This window comes from Lonchura striata, chromosome 4 (genome assembly GCF_046129695.1).
Source record: "Lonchura striata isolate bLonStr1 chromosome 4, bLonStr1.mat, whole genome shotgun sequence".
Taxonomy (NCBI): Eukaryota; Metazoa; Chordata; class Aves; order Passeriformes; family Estrildidae; genus Lonchura; species Lonchura striata.
Genome location: NC_134606.1, coordinates 13,212,660 through 13,232,434, shown reverse-complemented (window position 1 = coordinate 13,232,434; position 19,775 = coordinate 13,212,660). Strand labels below are relative to the sequence as shown.

General features: G+C 37.9%; 1 protein-coding gene across 1 annotated transcript; it reads left to right on the top strand.

Annotated features, from left to right (window-relative positions):
• The first annotated feature begins 30 nt into the window (after positions 1-30).
• Positions 31-18,060, top strand: ZBTB49 (zinc finger and BTB domain containing 49). The gene is made up of 8 exons (XM_021554369.2): positions 31-94; positions 1,367-1,539; positions 3,462-4,558; positions 9,638-9,684; positions 13,462-13,535; positions 14,284-14,366; positions 14,455-14,616; positions 16,415-18,060. The coding sequence occupies exons 2-8, from the start codon at positions 1,388-1,390 to the stop codon at positions 17,062-17,064; spliced, it is 2,265 nt and encodes a 754-aa protein (XP_021410044.1). The 5' UTR covers positions 31-94; positions 1,367-1,387; the 3' UTR covers positions 17,065-18,060.
• The last annotated feature ends 1,715 nt before the right edge of the window (positions 18,061-19,775 follow it).

Genomic DNA, 19,775 nt, shown 5'->3' with positions numbered 1-19,775 from the left:
ACGGGAACGGGAACGGGAAGGGGAAGGGGAAGGGGAGGGCGCGGCGGCGGAAGCGGCCGCTGGCGGGGATGGAGCTGGGAGGAGGCCGGAGCCGGTAAGCGCAGGGCCGGGCCGGTTGCTGCCCTGGGGCCGCGGCGCGTTTCCCGCTGCCCGGGGCTGCGTCCCCCAGCCCGCACCGGCCGCTCGCCGCGCTGTCCCCGGGCAGAGCGGCCCGCGGCGACCAGACCCTCCCCTGTCCTCTCCCCCGTGCCGCTCCTCCAGCCTGGCCGAGGCGAGCTTAGCTCCGAACAGCGGCTGTGCCGGAGCGGCTGCCGCGGTGCCCGGCCCCTGGATGAGAGACACTTCACTGGCAAAGTGATTGCAGGATGCCGCGGTGGGAAATGTTCACAGGAAAAGCCTGTTAACGTGGTTCCTTTATTTTAAATCCTGGTCAAAGTATGATAAGCATTAATAGAGAAAAAGCACAATGTAGTAACCCCTACCACCCCCCCCTCCCAGTGTAATACAGCCAGAGACAGGGCACATCAGGATAAATTAATGTGGAACCCTTATTGTTCATGAGATTTGAGAATGGGGCAGTCACTATCTGGTCATGCTTAAAAGGTGGTTTTCCTGCTTCATTCCTTAGAATAGGAAGGTTTTTCTCCTAGTTAGAAGACTAGAAATTCAGATTGTCCTAATAGTTGGAACTGTCATGTTTACAAGCGCACAGGGGAAGTGTTGCATCGTTGTTGGAGGGGGTGGGGAAAAGGAAGTATAGAATTCAATGTAAATGTGTTGTGTTGGAATGTGACTTGTCTATTCAACCTCTAAAGAGGGGACTTTTTCATTTAGATTTTACATTGTATTAAGAACAATACCATGTTAATGTGTCTAATTAATCAGATACATTGTAGAAATGTATGTAGCTAGAACAGCAACAAATGCCTGAAATAATACTAGTTTTCCCTTTTGAGTTTAAAGGATGAAGAAACTGAGGCTTTCCTCTACAAATGCTACTGATTTTGTACATGCAATGTGTTTTTGCATTAGACTCTTAATTATTGTGGAAGTTGTCTAAATTGAGGTGCATTTTTTTGTGGTTATGGAGTTCAGTTTATTGGCAGCACCATTAGATTTTTGCAGATGCTCTGTTATAAACAAATCTCTCTTAAAAATCACTGTTTCATATGTGTATTGCTGTGTATCTGTTGGTGAACAATATTGTGACTCATCTTTAACCAGAAAAATGTTATTAGCGATCAAATTGGAGGTGTAAACTGAAGTCTGCTTCCTTTGAAAGCTAAAGCAAATTGTAAAAATGTTCTTAATGTTTTAAATTAATTTTGCAATTTAATATTCACCTTAGCATTTTATCTCATTATAGGTAATTTAATGATTTTCTAGCATGGACACTGTTGCTAGCCACAGCTGTCATCTTCTGCAGCAGCTACATGAACAGCGCATTCAGGGGCTTCTCTGTGACTGCATGCTGGTGGTGAAGGGTGTCTGCTTCAAAGCACACAAAAATGTGTTAGCTGCTTTCAGTCAATATTTCAGGTATGTGAAAGAAAATTCTTCTCTTTAAAAAGTTAACTAAATGCTGTTGGCTGAGGTTTCTCTGAGAAGGGTATTTTTTTCTGTTGGTTGCAGACTGAGGAACTGTTGGGAGTATAAGGAGAAAAGGGAGATTGCTTGTCCAGAGAAAAAGCTGTGTCCAGTATTCACAGCATGCTCTTTGATTTTGACATTTTCTTGAATTACTTGCTTATAGTCCTTCATGTAATAATTCTGGCATGGACCTGTTTTCAGTATTTCACTAGAAAAAGATAACTGCTTACAAGGAACTTAGTAGAGTATATGAACAGAACCAGATAAGAAGAATAACTGATAAAACCCATTTCCAAGTAATAGGACTTGTTTCATCAATCATATGCTAAATAAAATGTGACCATATAGGTTATTAGTGAATCTCTGCTTATTCAGATTCTCAGAGACAATAGCTGTGTTTTAAAGTATACAGGTGGCCCATTACACCACATCATGCTTTCTTACTCTTCTGTACTGCCCTCAATTGTGCCTCCAAGTTTTGGAGGATGCTGGATCTCCCAGCTTAGTATTTTATATTAGTTATGAGTAAGCTGTTAGATCTGGCAGTTTTTAGACCTAGTCTTTTGAAACATCTCTAAAACTTCACTGCTAATTTAATTGCAAGAAACCTATTTTTATGTTATGACCAGGGAAAAAAGATAAGAGGTTCCTTTTTCTCCTCTAGTGCTGTACCGCTGATGAAGTGCAATTATGTTCAAAGACCAAATTTTTAAAGTAGTTAAAAAGAACTAACAGCTCAACTCGTATTAAAATTCAATAGGATATGAGTGCCTAATTAATTTAGACTCTCAGCCCAGATCTGTTCATTATAGTTCCAGTTTTAATTTTGATAGGATGGTATAGATTTATGAAGGAATTTGGATGTGGGCACTGGCTTCACAGTATTCCCTGCATTTCTAAAGTTTCAGCATAGGCTCACATTTTCTTAAGATTCAGAGCTCATTGATATCATGCCTTCCTTTAAACAAACCCAAATTTGAGATTTAGCCCACAAAAAGGAATCATTAAGTTTGGGATTTTAATGGTATAAAGTTTATGACTGAGAGAGAGTATGAACCCACTTAATCTAGGACTGCTTGTGCATGTGAAGAACCGCATCTCTGATGCTGAGAATATTTAACATCAAATACTAAGAACTTTTGTGAGTTCATTCATTATAAGGATTCAGTGAAGTTCAGTGGGTATTGGTTGCACTGCTGTTTTAGGATTATGTACCTGTACTCTTCATTATTCTTTTACTTGGTTCTCATCCAGTACCAGAAAAAAAAGTATATTTTATATGAGAAAATAAATTGAAAATAATACCATCTTCTTGTTTAATATTGCCATTTTCTTGTGTGTTTGTGCAGAAATAACTAATGCTAAGAACTTTGATAGGCTTACTGATGGAGTTCAATGGACCAGTTCAGTTGCCAGAGGAGAAGAGTTTAGCTGACTTTGAGGTCTATCTTCTCCCTTTTGCTAGAAAATTTATGTCCTGTTTGATCTGTCATGATGAAAGGAGAAAAACCATTCTGAGTCAATCGGTTCTGCAAATTGTCCATAAATACAACACTGCATCTAATATGTGAAGAACAGTGGATAAGAAACCACAAGCGTAGGGTGTTATTTGAAAACATAAATACAGGATTAAAGTTAGATAAAAGATAATTTACTTTGATTTATATTTCAAGTGCACTAATGCAGGACTAATATATAAAACAAGTAATTGAGCAGTTTTGAGAAATTCATCATCAAAAAGACAGCAATCTTTAGAAGAGTACAAACTTGTTTCATACTAGTAGCCTATTTGAGTTGTATGTATGTTTTTCTTATTGAAGTGTTTGTGAATTATTTGTGTTTGTATTTGAATATTTGCCTTATTTTATCAGGACCCTTTTCCAGAATTCTTCAGGCCAGAAGAATGATGTGTTTCACTTGGACATCAAAAATGTAGGTGGCATAGGCCAGATCCTGGACTTCATGTACACCTCCCACCTGGATCTCAGTCAGGACAATGTACAAGCTATGCTGGACATTGCACAGTGCCTCCAAGTGCAAAATGTGCTGAACATTTGCCACACCTTTTTAAAGTCTTCCACAGCTGTGGAACAGGCAGCCAGCATGCCGTGTAGCAGTGTATTTTCACTGCAGAACACTTTGGGGACGGATACCAGCTGTGCCAGTGACAGCTATGGGACAAACCTACTGCCTGAGTGCTCAGCTGACAGACAAACTAACAAAGTCTTGGCTGAGCAGCACTCTCAGTCTGTTAATCTGCACACCCCGTCAGGTGATGGACAGAAAGCACCACAAGATTCCTTAGATGGCAACTGCACAGAGCTCCCATTTAAACAACCAAATTACTACTATAAACTACGCAACTTTTACAGCAAACAGTTCTATAAACAAAACGCTTGCTCTGATCACGAGAGAGGAGCAGAACCATCCTTTTCTTACAGCACATCCACAGAAATAAACACAGTGGAGAATAATTCTTGCACTGTCAATCACTCTGAGTGTATCCTGGAAACCTCTGAGCATTTACCATCAAACTTCCTGGTTCAGTCTGCAAGTGAAGCTGCTCCAGACCAAAACGCAGAGAGCGCAGTTATGCAGCCCACCAGACAGATGCGGCTGAAAAAGGCAGTACACCTCAAAAAGTTAAATTTTCTAAGATCTCAGAAATCAGCAGAGCAGCCCCCTGAGCCCCAAAGAGATGACAGTAGAATAACAGAAGTAATTGAACCTGTAAATGAAAGTACTACGGACACAACAGATGTTAGAGTTACTGATGAAAAAGAAGCTGAAGATTTGGTGAATTCAGAGAATTTTGAACAAACTGTTGAAGTGGAAAGATCTCAAGGTCCTTTGGAACAAGAAGGACAATCACAGACTCTTCAGTCACAGAAACAATATACTTGTGAATTATGTGGGAAGGCTTTCAAACATCCAAGCAATTTGGAGCTACATAAAAGGTCTCATACAGGTACAGTTATCAGTTACTTGGTCTGCAGAACAAATATTTCAGTTATAGAGAATATCTTGCAGTGTCTCTTGATTTAGAGATGCTGGTTAAAAGGCTGTGGTTTGTTTTGTTGGTGGTTGGTTTGGTTTTTTTTTTATGGATAATCCTACAGAAATAAAGAATTGTAATACCAAGTTTTAAAAGAAAGTTGTAGAAAAGATTGTATTTTTCATCTCAAATACATTTCCTATGTATTTGGAGTTCTGGGTACTTTCTCAAAGAACATCATGTGATTTTGATGAAAATGAAATTTCAATGAAAATTTTGGTTTTGTCCTGCATTTAGATGAGTCATTTCTAGTCAGCTTGTCAGGTGGCCCAGATGTTTGCGTCGGATGACAACAAAAGATGTAAACAAATAAATGGTACTATAGAATATGTCTGTTCTCTCTGGTCATATATTCATTGTAAGATACAAGTGATTGGGGCTTGGTAGTCATCTTTTTAAGCTGTAGAAATATGCCTTCTAATACTTAATTGTATTTACCTTGAGAGTAAGGCTCTTGCAGGCTACAGAGTAAATGGGAGTTTTGAATTAATGTGCTTTGTTTAAAAAACTCACAGACAATATTTTTAAACCTAACATAGATTTATTTCTAAGTTTCTTTTTATTCTAGTGAAAAACAAACCCTAGTTTAACTTCAAATTATTTAATTTGTCTGTTCAATTTAATGAGTATGTTCTATTATTAGATAGGTTTCTTTAGAAGAGTTTTTAAGAATTACCCTGGCTAGGCAGGTAACAGCATTGATTCAAAGTCCTAGAGATGGTATTACTCCTGGTTAAGCTGTTGAATATTTTTTGCCTTTTTTTTCCCCCTGTATTAAATATCAAATGCATCTCTCTCAGTCTTGTCAAATAAACATCACTTTGGAAATGCTCGTACATGTATTGGTACTTTGACATAAATATGAAACTCTCTTGGCAGATATTAATTTATTTTGTTAGCTGATCCTTAGAATTAAAAGTTTATTTTTCTATTTCATTCATGGAAAAATCTTCCCAGAACCTGAAAATATGAACATTTTGCATTAGCTTCCTGAACTTTTCAATTGTTAGTTTTAACTGCTTCTGTATCATGTTGCTAATACTTTTTTTTTAACTTGTTGTCCTGTGAAAGAGTTGCGTATGCCTCTTACCTAGATCCTCTTTTTGCCTTGTATTTTCTTGAATCTTATTATCTGATTTGAGCTGGTATCATCAGGTATATTTTAATATCCTAGATTTTCAGGAAGAAAATTATCAGATAGAAGACAAGAGCATCTAGAAAAGTTCCAGCTAACTGCAGTAACATGTCCGTTTGTGCTAGAGAAAACCTAGGATTCAGGAATTCTCAGCTGCTTTTCACACACCATCTTCTTCCAGTAGTTGTCAAAAATGCCAGACTTGAATGCTAGTTAATAAAGCATTAACATTCTTCTGTGGATGTGACAAAACATAATGTTTTTATTTAAAAACATGAATTTTCTAGAGCTAAGCAAAAGGGTTAGCAGGCATTTAAGTCTTACAGTGCTCACTGAAAGCCCTCCCAATACAGCTTTGCTGCATCTTTATTTTGATGCTTTGCTGAAGAGGTGGAGGAAGCTGAAATGGACATGTCACACTGGCAAACCTGTTTTTAACCCAAAAATGACAATTCTTTCAACACAAGTGCTGTGGTGGTATGATTGCCAAGAAAAAGCACATGTAAAATTCTCTGTCCCTCAACACCTGGAACTACTAAAGAACTTAGAGGTTAGCATGGGTGCATTGATGAGCTTTCTATGTGAAGGCAGCCAAACTGTGTTCAACAGTCATCGTGCTGGCTTGTCTGACTGTTTTATTTGTATTATTATCATGGACATTTAAAGGAATCTCTAAACAGAGCTTACTGCACTGACTTTGGTTGATTTTGACTAAATGTTATAATTTGTTCTTTATTATTATATTGACTCGTCTGAAAAAAAGGAAGCAAATGTATCTTTTATAAAGTCCATACTTGTCCGGGAACATCCAGTGGTTTTGTTGGGGTATTTTATGTATTTTCAGGGAACATCTCAAAAGAGCAACTCAAAACAAACTCGGGCCTATGGAAAGGACTCTTGCCAGGATGGAATGCAACAGGAACAGAGTAGCACTGCCATGTAATACAATACATTGTTGATCCTCAACATTTTCGTTCTGAGCTTTGCTTGAGCAACTTGCAGCATTCCTTGCCTTAGTGAATACAGCTCCTCATCACTGTGGTTTCATCAGGAGCACCACTTCTGCCTTCATGCCTTCCTCCTCTGGAGCAGACACAACACTGCTTTGGTCATTGTTGTGTACTTTGTCTTCACCTCTTGCAGAATGCTGAACAAGAAAGGATGCAACAGAAGGTAGAAAGCACAAGGCAGCCCAAGGGTTCAAAAGTAAAGTCCCCCACTGTCTAAATTGTATCCAGTTACTCCTTTTCCCCAGTTTTTCTCTGTTGCTGTTGATCCAGCCACGTATCCCACTATTGTGTACTTTATCTTCTTGCAGGGTGTTGAACAAGAAGGATACAATCCTGGTCTTCTCAGATGAGGTTTTTTGGTTCAGAAGTTATTGACAGTTGTAGAATCATGGACTAATTTAGATTGGCATGGATCTCCTGAGGTAATCTGCTCCAGTTTCCTGCTCAAGGCACATCAAATTAGATTGGGTTGTTTTGCTTATGACCTTGTGTAGTGAAAATTTTGGACAGCTCCAGAGACAGAGTTTCCATAACATCTCCAGACAGTTGCTTCCAGTATCTGACCTCCCTCATGGGGTAAAAGATTTTCATATATCTAATTGGAATGATCAAACTTGAATCTGTCACCTCTTGTCCTAAGACTGTGTACCAGGAACAGCCTGCTTGCATCTGCCCTCCCAAGAGTGTAGACAGCAGTAAAATTTCCTGTTTGCCTTCTTTTTGTAAGGCTCCAGATAGGGTCTCACCAGTGATAGGCAGAGAATAATAATCTTCAGCTTATTAGCTGCACTCTTGCTAATACACCCTCAGGTCCAGTGAAGCTAATTTTTTTTTGAGCAGTAGGTTACTTGATAAGCCCAGGGGTTTGGAATTCTATGCAAGAGCAAAATTGTTCTCCAAAAAGTAATTTGGTGTTTCTTAAAAAAAAAAAAAAAAAATGTCTTGGTTGTTTTATTTTGGGGGAAAGCCTCCAATTCTTTGTACATCAGTACAGTTAGAATGAGGCTGCATGCAGCCTACAATAATTGTTTGGAGAAATTTGAGGCTCCAATTCCTCCCCTCTCCCTATAGTCATTTCAGAGTAGATTCCTGTTCAGATACTAATCTTTAGGTCTAGTAACTTTTCTTTTTCTGTAGGTAATTTCTGCAAAAAATTGCTTACTGTTTTTCTATTGATTTTTTATCCTCCATTTCATATTATCTTGATGCTTTTATGGCTTTCAGAATCCTTCCCAGTTGCTACAGATCTGGCTCCCTGTTGGTTTCATTTGCATTTGTGTTGTCAGTATTAGTGTTTAACAAGTTTAAAGCTGTAATGAAATCAAACCTCAGTGCTCTTTAGAGTTTACTGACTTTGCAGTTGATTTACTGGCTTCATAATTTTTATCCCTCATTGAGGGAAAGCTTTTTTAAAACAGCCAGATTTCCATTCTTCATTAAGTAGACAAAGTAGGTAAAGCCTCAAGCTGTCAGACTAACTGCAAGGTTGCCATCTGTGAAGCAACAAAACTGTATGTTCACTCTGTTTTAAAATCTAAAGAGAATTGCATTTAATTCTTGTTCCTAAAATATGTTGGAAGAACTTCATCTGTATTTGGCAAAAGGAAAGGAAAATGGAATTCCCGGATATGGTAGATGTTGCTTGTAACATTTCCAAGGATGGAGGAAAAACATTGATGTAGAGAATACTTAGCGGAAGAGAAGCCAAGAGATGTTCTGGAAAGTCAGGAAAATTAAAATTAAAGAGTAAATAAAAATCTTTATACAGATTTTTTTAATAATGATCAAGATAAAACACGGTTTAAGATTTTTTTTTCCCCAGTTTGGAAATATTCTGTTTTCAAAATCATGTGGATTTACACTGGTTTTGTTGCCCTGCAAATGTGGAACAGATTATAAATGTCCTTTAAATGTGCAGTTAGACTCATGAAAGATGGTAACTGTGACTACCATTGAATGAATGGTATTTGAGCATCATTTTTGTGTTCAAAATTCTAAAAGATGTGCATAAAATTTTATCAACAGTGTAAAAACTAGGAAACAGGAACTAAGCTGGGGGAATTAAAAAACACCTATATGAAATACTATAGAGAAAAAGTTATTACAAAAACATATTTGTCTTAAATTAACAATGAGAGAGTTGAAGTGTTGTACAGTCACGTTCTAGATTGAGAGTCAAGTTACTTTGAAAAGCTAAAGTGGGCTGCATCAGTTTTTACTAAAGCTGCTAATGTGTTTTTGGAGATTCAAGGATAACAGTTGTACATAAAGAAATTCAGAATTTTGGAGCTAAATACTTGGGTAATCTTCAGGTACTTCTATATAGGATGAGAATTTGAAGGCAAATATATATTTTCTGGAACTGAATGGCTATGTGCTGAGCAGATGTATAGTAGACATTAAAATCAGAAAACACAATTCTTCCAAATTAGCTTACCTTCATTTCTCCTTCTTTTTAAGAATGTGTCTCTGTGCAAGTGGAAAAACAGGTGCCCTTCCCATCACTGTTGTTGTTGGGCCTTGTCATCTGTTCTGTTCTTCCTGGTGTTATGATGCTCCTTTTATTTCAAGTCAAAAGTATTTTAAAATAAGATTAAAACCTGTACCCGTTCATATCAAAACTCTTCTACTTGTTTTGAAAGATAAATTCTGACCAAGTCTGTCTTACAAACTCAGTGGTAAAAGCTGAATATCCCTCTTAAATTTCCCCTTAAATAGATGGGTAAGTATCCTTTTGGGGATATTTTTCACTCTTACATTACGTGTTTTAAAAGGAAGTGTACAAATTTTAAACATTTCTGTTCTACTGCAACTATTAGAAGTTCTATGTTCTGTTTCTTCTTTTAGGTGAGAAACCTTTTGAATGTAACATTTGTGGGAAACACTTCTCACAGGTGGGAATATTTTATATATTATGGTACTTACACTTGAAATGTATCTCTGTTGATTCTAAAAATCTTGGGTTTAAGATTAGATTTTTTTTTTTTTTCTTTTGTTCAAAGACAATTCACTCTAGGGATAAATTATTAAAATGTCTTATATAAAAACATGTTGAATGTTTTAGGTTTCTTTGATGCATTCTGTATCTTTGATTCTGTCTACTCTCAGTAGACATGTTATGTATTTTACATTCAAATGAATGTTTAAGTATACAGAGCCACAGCTGTATTTGAAATATGAAGAACATTAATTTCCAAATTGTTCTTCTGCTTTATGCTTAAAGGTATGTTGTCAATAGCAATTTTTTACAGTGTCTGAAAAAAGTCCAGATTCAAGTTTTATGTAATGTTGTATTTACAATACAGTTTCATCTTCGTAAATGGCATAAATTATTAAGTAGTTTGAGTCAGACAAAAAGAATTTGTATCCATATAAGTGGGCTCAGTTTTTTTCAGTGAGAACACCACCTGTTGGAAGTGACAAAGCTCAGCTATGATTTAAAACAAAAGTTCTTGTGAAATTCCATACTGACATTCAGGGCCTAAGCTTTAGCTACTTTATTTGCCCTCCAGTGTTTACTTCCCATTCTGGGTGCAACAATTAATTTGTATTTCTACAAATTTGGTGCCTAGTTGTCTCACATTTCCAAAATGTCTGCTTCGTTTCTGATTTCATGGTTCAGTCGTGCACATGTAAGAACAGCAAACAATAAACAGGTGCATATTTTTATACTAAGATTACTTAATTATTGTTGAATAGCTTTGGCATTTCTTATGGGTCCTGGTTTAAGAATTAGAGCTATTTGCTTTTTGCCTATCCACCCACCACTGATTGTGCTGCTCTTCCTTCAGTTTCACAGCCCACAGTGGGCCTTGTTTGACCCATGAATCTGATGCCTTTGTGTCCTCCACCTTGTTGCTAAATATAAGACTGCATCTAGTGAACAATACTGTTTCATCATGCTTTTTCAGCAAAACTGGCAATTTTCAGCAAAACTGGGCATGTTTTTCAGGCAAAGAAGAGCATTTTCATTCATTTTGGTGGCTGAACTTCCAGTTATTAAAAAGAAAAAAAAATTAAAATTTTTCAAATTTTTAAATGCCATTAAAAGTACTTTTGGCAAATAGAGTGGTATTCTATACTACTACTATGGGGGAAGAGGTGGGGAGTGTCACACAGTGTTTGACAGGCATGACAGACTCCTCATGCCATATGCTTTGCTCCTCTTTAATTACAGAAACAAAGAAAACCCCTGACAAAGCTAGAAATTTCTATCTTTTAATTAAACCCTCCCAAACAGCTTCCCTTGCCTCCCTGTGAGCTGACTTGCCTGAAGGGGCAGACAGATATGTATCCATGGACAATCCCTACACATCCAGCACACGAGCCAGAGCATTCAGACTCTGTGCTGCAGTTCTTTCTCTGCTCATAAAGGGGTCTTGGTTGTTGCTGAAGTACTTGCTTTTGAGTCCTGCAAATAAGTAAGATTTCACTCACCAGAAAGTAAGATCCAAGGATTATTATTATTTCTTGCTTAAAATACCATGTCCGATCTTGTCCTTTATCTTCTCCATCTGCAGGCACGGAAATAGAAATGCTTTTCTTATTTAAGCCTTCATGTTCTGTGCTTTTGAGACAGTGCAGCTGTTGGGCCTGGTGGGATGTCTGCTCCTGCTGAATGTAGCTGATGTGTGTTGGAATGTGGAGCAGAAAATGAAAGAAGTAGGCAAAATTGATATGGGAACTCGTAGTTGGGAACAAGCAGCCACAAAAGTATTTGATTTTTTTTGAGGAAAATATTCTTTTTTTACTTCCAAGCCTTCATCTTCCCTTATTGCTTGTCCACAGCTTGTTGTGATGTGAGCCCTCTCTGGCTGGTGATTCAGGATATTGTGTTTTACCTTCTCCTGCAGGGATTCTTCTGGGGGCCTGTGTGCACAAGGTGCTTCACTTTGAAAGCTTCTACTTACAAAAGGACTAAGTCTGGTGTATCTCTGGTCTCTAAATTTGTAATAAGGTCTATGCAACCATTTAGAGGATTCTTCTGAGCATTTTTTTTTTCTTGCACTGAAATGCAAGCAGAAGCCCCCTTAGGTTTTTTTTCCATTGGGATAGCATGTGATGCTTTAACCAAGGTTGTGTGCCAGCTTTAAAGCTCAAGAAAAATACAAGCTATTGATGTTTTTTACCATATTTTGTCTTAGTACAGTGTAACAAGCTTTGCCCTCATTAGGAGGAAAGGACATAGGCTTGTAATAAAGAAATGGATCTCCTTGGTGCTTTATGTAAAATGTTTTTATTTTTACTTTATATGCCTTTGTGGGAAATAGTTGTTGCATTTCAAATTCACCCTTTGTCTTTACCTGGAATAACTTTCAAATGCCCATGATAGGGTTTGTTTGTGACATGGATAGAAGTAAATGTTCTTTTTTCTGTATGTTTTTCTAAAATGCACTGCGACATAAAATCCCTTGTCTTTGAAAAGCAAAAATTATTCCATGGTTCATCTTCTTCTTCTCTAGAAATAAGTAGCTAATACCTCTCTTTGAGTAGAATTCAGTATTAGAAAGTTTGGCCTTAGAAAATAGTTGTTCAATCACACTCTTGTGTGAAAAAATGTACAGGGGTTGAAGAAAGCTCTTTCAGGGTTCCAGCACTGATCCATTTGATACTGTACTCTGTGTGTGTGTCTGCAGTACTTGAGTACTAGTGTGTTATAAGGTCTGATTACAGTGATAGATCATAACAGGTAATTTATTATCTAAATGTGTCAGAAGGAATTTTTCTGGGTCTTATTTTTGTTATCTTACTGTGACTAATGAGGACATGATCATCTTTGCATCCCAAATTTTCTTTCCTGACGTAAAAGGACTTGATGTTTCATTAGATAAATAAAAACCAGGCAATTATCACTCAAAAAGGTTTAAAACCTGACAGTGGAAGTGTGCACAATGTATGGAATATCTGTAGCTCTTCTACAAGGTGTGTCTTGTGGTTTGAGAACTGGACTCAGTGGAGTAGCCATTCACATGGACTAGTGGCTTTAAAATATTTCAAAAAAGCTGGACTCAGTAAGAAGATTTTATCTATTCATTGTCTGGTTTGCTGGCTAGACTAGCATGATTTTTAGAGGACTGAGAGGGGAAAGATATAATAAAATTGTTGGCAGTAGTCCCATTTGTTCTTTTCTGTACTTCCTATTCTGTTTTATTTTCGTATGAGTAAATGATTTCATGTTTGGAGCATCTGAGTATTTTAAGGATAGAAAAATGTTCACCCTTATCTTTTTAACCACCTGGTAGGTGAATTCAGACATCCTTGTGTAACAATATTTTATTTGTAGGATAGGGAAAGTGAGATTAACGTGAACCATATTGCTAGTACGTTTTCTTTTTCACTGTATTCTAGATAGTGTAATTTTCATTTATAACTGGATTTGCTTTCAATTGTAGGTATTTCTTTTAGTATTTGATTTCAGGCTTCTTGTTCTTATTTTTTTCCCTATTTCTCTTCTTGTCAATGGATAATTGCATACGTCAACAATTTGATATTGAAATACATGGTAGTCTGTCTTTACTTGATAAGATACTTGAGTTTATACATGCTTTATAGTCTTCATTGTCTTAGAAGTAGGAATAAAAATCTAGTCTCATAGTTAATAATTGGATTTTTTTATCTGTATACAGCAACAGGCAAGCTGAATTTAAATGCTTAAATTGCTCTCCCTTCAGGCAGGTAACCTCCAGACACATTTACGTCGACATTCTGGTGAGAAGCCATACATTTGTGAAATCTGTGGGAAAAGGTGAGTAGAATTTCTCATCTTAGTAAAGCTAACATGAAAATAAATATTCATGTTTTCTACTAATCTTCATGATAAACTATGAGCCAAGAGCTAAGGCAACATACTGCTTAATTTTTTTTAGAAGACGCTGGGTTTAAATGTGTGCTGATGGGATTAAAATACATGAATGTTTGCAATTGACTTGTAAGATAATCAGTGTCACCAGAGCTTGTGGTATAAATTTTTGTGTATTGGTATGTAGATAAGAATAGCATGGAGTGTATTTTGTTGTGTTATATGTGTTGTGTTGTGTATTTTTGTGTGTATTTTGAACGGTTTGAGTCACAATAAATCATGTGGGTTTGTATCTTTCCCTCATATTTTTATCATTAGGTGATCATATTTTTTTTTTTTTTGACATTTTAAGGAATTCTGAAGTATGGGAAATTTGACAAATTTAAGCAAAGCATTGAATGATTCTGCTAGCTAACAGGTGACAGAAAATGCAGCAATAGCATAAAATATAGAATGTATTAGTAACATTAATGGTAAAAATGTTTGTTGGAGGTGTTTTTTCCTAGCATAAATTTAACTGGACATTGGTCAGTTTAAAAATGTTTTCTTAATTGCATCCATTTATCTTAATTGCATCCATTTATCTTAGTCTGTTCAGAACATCAGGCATTCATTCAAGCTTATTTCCATATGATAGTTTAGGGAAACAAGGGCCTTACAAACACACTAATTGGGTTTCTGTGTTGTGTTACAGATTTGCTGCTTCTGGTGATGTTCAGCGTCATATAATTATTCATTCTGGAGAAAAACCTCACCTGTGTGATATCTGTGGCAGAGGTGTGTAAGAACTAAAGTTTCTGCCTCAGGTTTTTTGACTGAAAAGTGAGGAGGCATTTTAATCTCAGAATCTGTTATATTTTTCTAGGTTTCAGCAACTTCAGTAATTTAAAGGAGCACAAGAAGACCCATACAGCAGATAAAGTATTCACCTGTGATGAATGTGGGAAGTCATTTAATATGCAACGAAAATTGGTAAAGCACAGGATAAGGCACACTGGAGAGAGACCATACAGCTGTTCAGCTTGTGGTGAGGTTCACTGTGCATTGCTTGGTTGTGTCTTTGCTTTTCAAATGATGAGTAAAAGTTCCTTTGTCAGCATAATAACAATTAATCAAAACTGCTTTAAATTGAAATACCATGTTGTGTCAGTCACAAAATTTTCTGTCTTGCATGCTTCATAGTCTTTCATTTGGTGTAATAAATTCCTTTATTTCTCATAAGTTTAAAAGAGAATTTTAGTTGAAAATTAGAGAAAGGAAGTAAGAGGAATCAACATTATATGTGTTTGCTAGCATGTTTGCTATAGAGCTGCTCCAAGTAGCTGCTTCAAAAATAGATTTATTTTCAGAATAGTTCTTTCTGATGGAAAGTTGTTTGACATCACTTGGCTATTGATGGGGTCTTCTTTTTTTCAATTGCATACCATTTGATTTTGACTCCACCCACAGAGTTTGATAATAACAACCTTTTGTTACTTTGCTTCAGTCTCTGGAATAAAATCAAAACTTGATCAATATTTCAGAACACCCATTTTCAAATTCTATTGTAGATGCCAGACTGCCAGGAAGTCTGAAAATGGCTTTTGATCGGGGACATCTTGATCTCATAGATTACTTAACATCCTGCATAGTATTTTTCTTTTGCCATTATGTGTTACTTTGACAGAATTTCATTCATGTTCTGAGGAATCAGCTTTGGAGGAAGGCAGCTTCATGTGTTCAAATCCAGCTGCATTATGTTTTATTTGCACTGTATTAAGGCACAAGAAAAGGTCAATATTATCAGGACATTTTGCATCAGAATGAGGAAATAGATACACAGTTTTGTTGCTGCCATTAAACAGGCTTGCTTTCATTTTGTCTTGTAGTGGTCTTTTTAATATTTTTGATTTGTGCAACGAGGATCTGATGAAGCATTAAGAAATCATTCACACTATGCAAAACATCCCGATGTATTACTCCAGTGATTTTTAATCTTATCATTACTGTTTAATGGCTGTTCTGAAGAGAAACCTGTGCAGCAAAATAGAAAGTATCCTACTGAAAATTCAGACTGCAATTTTATTGGGCAGTCATTTAATATGGTTCGTTTTAGTTGGCATCTGTCCTTGAAAAATAAATTGGATAAAAATCACAAGCTTACTTCTACTATTTTAAAGAATGTGAGGTGTCTGAGTCATATGGCAATTCTGGAAATTAATTGTATCTTTTACTGCTCGTTCTCCTACACTTTGCCTTCATTCAGCCTCAGATTCTTTTCTTAGCAATATGGTGATTGAGATTATTTGAGTCTGTAGCTTTGAAGATAGACAAACAGTTGAATATTTTTCTCTGTTCTAATATTTACAGCAATAAAAAAATTATAGTTCTCACACATTCTCTGGCCAGAATGTAAAAAAAAGGACTTGGTAGAGACCAAACCATTTCTTTTTATGATGCAGCTCTCACTGGAAGAATATATTTAGAAGCTTATCAGCATACTGTTTTTCCAGACAGACAAATTAAATTGATAGTTAATTTTTATTTTCTCTGTTAAGATTGGGACAAACTGAGAGCGCTCACAGCTTTCAAGTACTAATGGATATTCGTGTCTCTGGAGACAAAAGTTAAATCCATTCATTGGGAAACACAAGTTAGAAAACCGGATCAAGAAGAAGAAACAAGTTAATGGAATTGTAAAAACAGATGGAACTTGTTTGAGCCCGTTCTGGATAAATGATGGGATATGATATGGGATATATATCGCTCGATAGTTTCAGCAATTAAAACATGTTTATTCGCGTGTGTTGAGAGCAATATCTGAATGCGTGGCTGGTCTCTCGTAGGGAAGTGTTTTGCGGGCTCTGGTGACCTGCGCAGGCACGTGAGGACGCACACGGGGGAGAAGCCCTACACGTGCGAGACCTGCAGCAAGTGCTTCACGCGCTCGGCCGTGCTGCGGCGGCACAGGAAGATGCACTGCAGAGCCGCTGGGGAGGAACTCACTCACGGGCTTGAAGCCCCCGACCTGGACAAGTCCCAGAGTTCCGACTCTTTTGGCCCAGAGATGTCTGTTACGTTGTTACCAGTGTCTGTTAAGTTTCCCATTCACCCGGCTGGAAACTCCCCGGAATTTGACGGTTCCGCGGATTCTTACTGCAAGCTGCGATCGATGATCCAACACCACGACTCGGCAGACGCGGAGAAACTCGGCGTGGGTTCTGCTAAGCTGCTGAAAGCCCAGGCCCAGCAGAGTCCAGCACCAGCCCCTCCGTATGCGTACGCAGAGGTGGATGTGTCTGCAGCAGAGGAGCCCTTGCAGGCCGATGCCGTTCCCATGATCCGCTCCGCTGCCAGCCTGGACTGCGCCGAGCCCCTGGGCGGCCGCGCCGCCTCTGCCGCCTACAAGAGCCACGAGGGCCCCTTCTTCTCCAGCATGACCCTCTGGGGCTTGGCCATGAAGACCTTGCAGAATGAAAGCGAATTGGAGCAGTGAGGGCTCAGCTGACTGCACCAAAACTCCTTAGAGGCATTTCGTGCTAACGTGGTTGCAATTGCACTGCAGCACAGAGAGATCGCGGAGAGTTTTTAGGCCAGGTGGCTTGGACACTGACAGGAATCAGAGTGCTCATTCTCATTCCCGGAACCACATGTAGGCTGCCTTTATTTACACTGCTTCTCAGCAAGGTTTAAATGCACTGTGTAACTCCTGTGTTATTGCCATGATTTACTAAAATTTGCCACTGACTACATTTACCATTTAACTTGGACATTTTTTACCTGATAATGGAGGAAAGGATGGCCAGTGTCTAAGTTCATGATATGGATACAGCTCCTAGCATGGGTCATCAGGGCTGTGTAATGGTGTAGATACGACAGGAGGAAAATGCTTAACCAATCCCTAGTGAACCTGAGTTTCAGTAGTGGCTTTCTTATCGGTAGGGTCATCAGGTTACAGGACCTGAGTATTGTGACATTAAATGTTAAATACTGGGCAATATTTGTGATAGTGCAAAGTAACTGTATATCTAGAAACTTTATTTTTTTACAATAAAAGCTTTTTTTTTTTAGTATTTTATAAACTATTTTGCACAGATTATTTGTACAATGAAGGCCGAGAAGATCAAGTTGTGAATAAAGAGAAATTGTTTTACATTGCTTGATGTATTTTGTCTTTCTATGAAGAATTTTCAGTAACAGTTCCGTCTATTCCAGGTATCTTTACAGTGCTAAAGGGGATGGCATCACAAGAAGAGCTGCATTATAAAATAAATGCAATCAAGTTGTCTTGTACTTGAATGAGCATAAGACATTGGCTGATTAATGGAGTAAATAGACTGTGACAGGATAGAAACGTTGCTTAGAGAGGCCTTTTTCTGCTTTGGTGCTTTGAATGGTTGCTGCATTTCAAAGTGCTTGCTACAGATACATGACATCTGTGGAAATATAAAGTTTTGAAAATACAGTATTCTATCTTTTTAAGGTGTTTTTTTCCCCCAGGAATTCAAAATTAATTGTTTCATCTCTTGTTGTGTTAACCACTATACACTACAATTTGGGGCTTCACTTCCTTGCTTCCTTTACTCGGTCCCTGCACCTTCCTGAGCTGCTTTCAACCTGAGTTCAAATGAGAGAATGTTTTTGGCCAGAATACAGCACACCTTCAAACAAAAGGGGCAGCCTGTTACAGTGTCTGTGTGAGTCTCAAAAGATCCACATTTCTCTCAATAGTCATTTAATGTTACAAAAAACTTCTGATTCCACAGTGATTTTGCTCTCTGTTGTATTTTTGAGGAGTCACTATAGGATAAGTTTAAATCAAACCATGTTGCAGTCTTTGTGCTCTTCTAACTCTGTTGGAGATTTGGAGGAATGTGTAAGACTGTCATAAAGGGAAAGTGGCAACTTGAAATATTTTTAAAAACATAGATTAGGTCAAATCATGAATTAGTATCAGGCGCTTTGTGCCAAGAGGACAGCTCTCTTGCATTAAGGATTATTCCCCTTGCTTGGCAGAATTTCTGTGAGAGTTGTTTCACACTAGAAACGTGGCAGTTCTCAGAAGTGCTGCCAGGCTGTGAATGCTGTTTGCAGTTTGGAGGGTTTGTTAAAACACCACGTTGCAATGTGGCATCTTTGAGAAGGAAGTAGAGCAAACGCTGGTAGGAGGAAACTGTTCCATCTGAGTTTGTGCAGCTGGAACCAGAAAAAAGGAGGAGGTACAGTACTGGGAAGGAGCAGTAAGAACTGCTGTTTCTAGCTGGCTTGAAGGAAAAGCTGAGCAAGAGAGAAAATTCAAAGGATTAATAGGTGGATAGAGTCAGATGGAAGAGAATTAATTTTTATGTATGGAGTAAAAAGTTTTGGATTAAGAAGCCCCATCCCTGCATCCACTCTGCAGTGAGAATATCACTGCCTGACTGCAAGAAAATGGATTTTGCTATTGTATTTCCAAAATCAAATATAGTCTGTCACATCAATTTAGGATTGCCTGAGCTTTTGTCAGAGAGACATCAGCAGAAAATGACCTGGAAAGAAGATCTTTCCTGTATCATAGTAATTACCTATGGTAACCTGTAGGTCTCTAATGAAGAGGATGTTCGAGTGGGAATAGCAAATAAGGTTTGATAGTCCTAATGTTGCCATAAACGTGGCACAGCTGGAGAGGAGCAGCAGCCCCTGTGGCTTTGAAGAACAGGTGGAAACCATGACACCAGTGCTGAGCCAGTGTATTTACAAGCAGCAGACACCCACCCATGGCTACTGCTCACAAATACCCATAGCCAGGGTGCTGAGGGGATGGGTGGCATCAGTACTGTGGCCAGTACCACACAGTGCAGTAGTGCCATTATAGTTGATGTAAATGACATGCTATTGAAAAAAAAATTAATTTTTTTGGGGGGGAAGAGGGAGTTAACCAACCTGGTCCAGTAAAACTGGAGACTGCTAGTTGTTATTTCTTGCAATAATTATCCTGCAGCTCAGAACTGCTCATCTTGGAAACCTGATCACTTTTTTTACAGAAGGTGCAGGTGACCACTCGGGGCTTAGTTTGGGTTTGTTCAGGGCAAACATATCTGTCATTTGACTCCTGAACAATATTTTAAAAAATCAAATTAATTTTTTGACTTTGGAAGGCATTACTGTGGTTATTTTGATTTATTTTATTGATTTATTTTGATTGGCTTTTTTATTTATATCGATGAA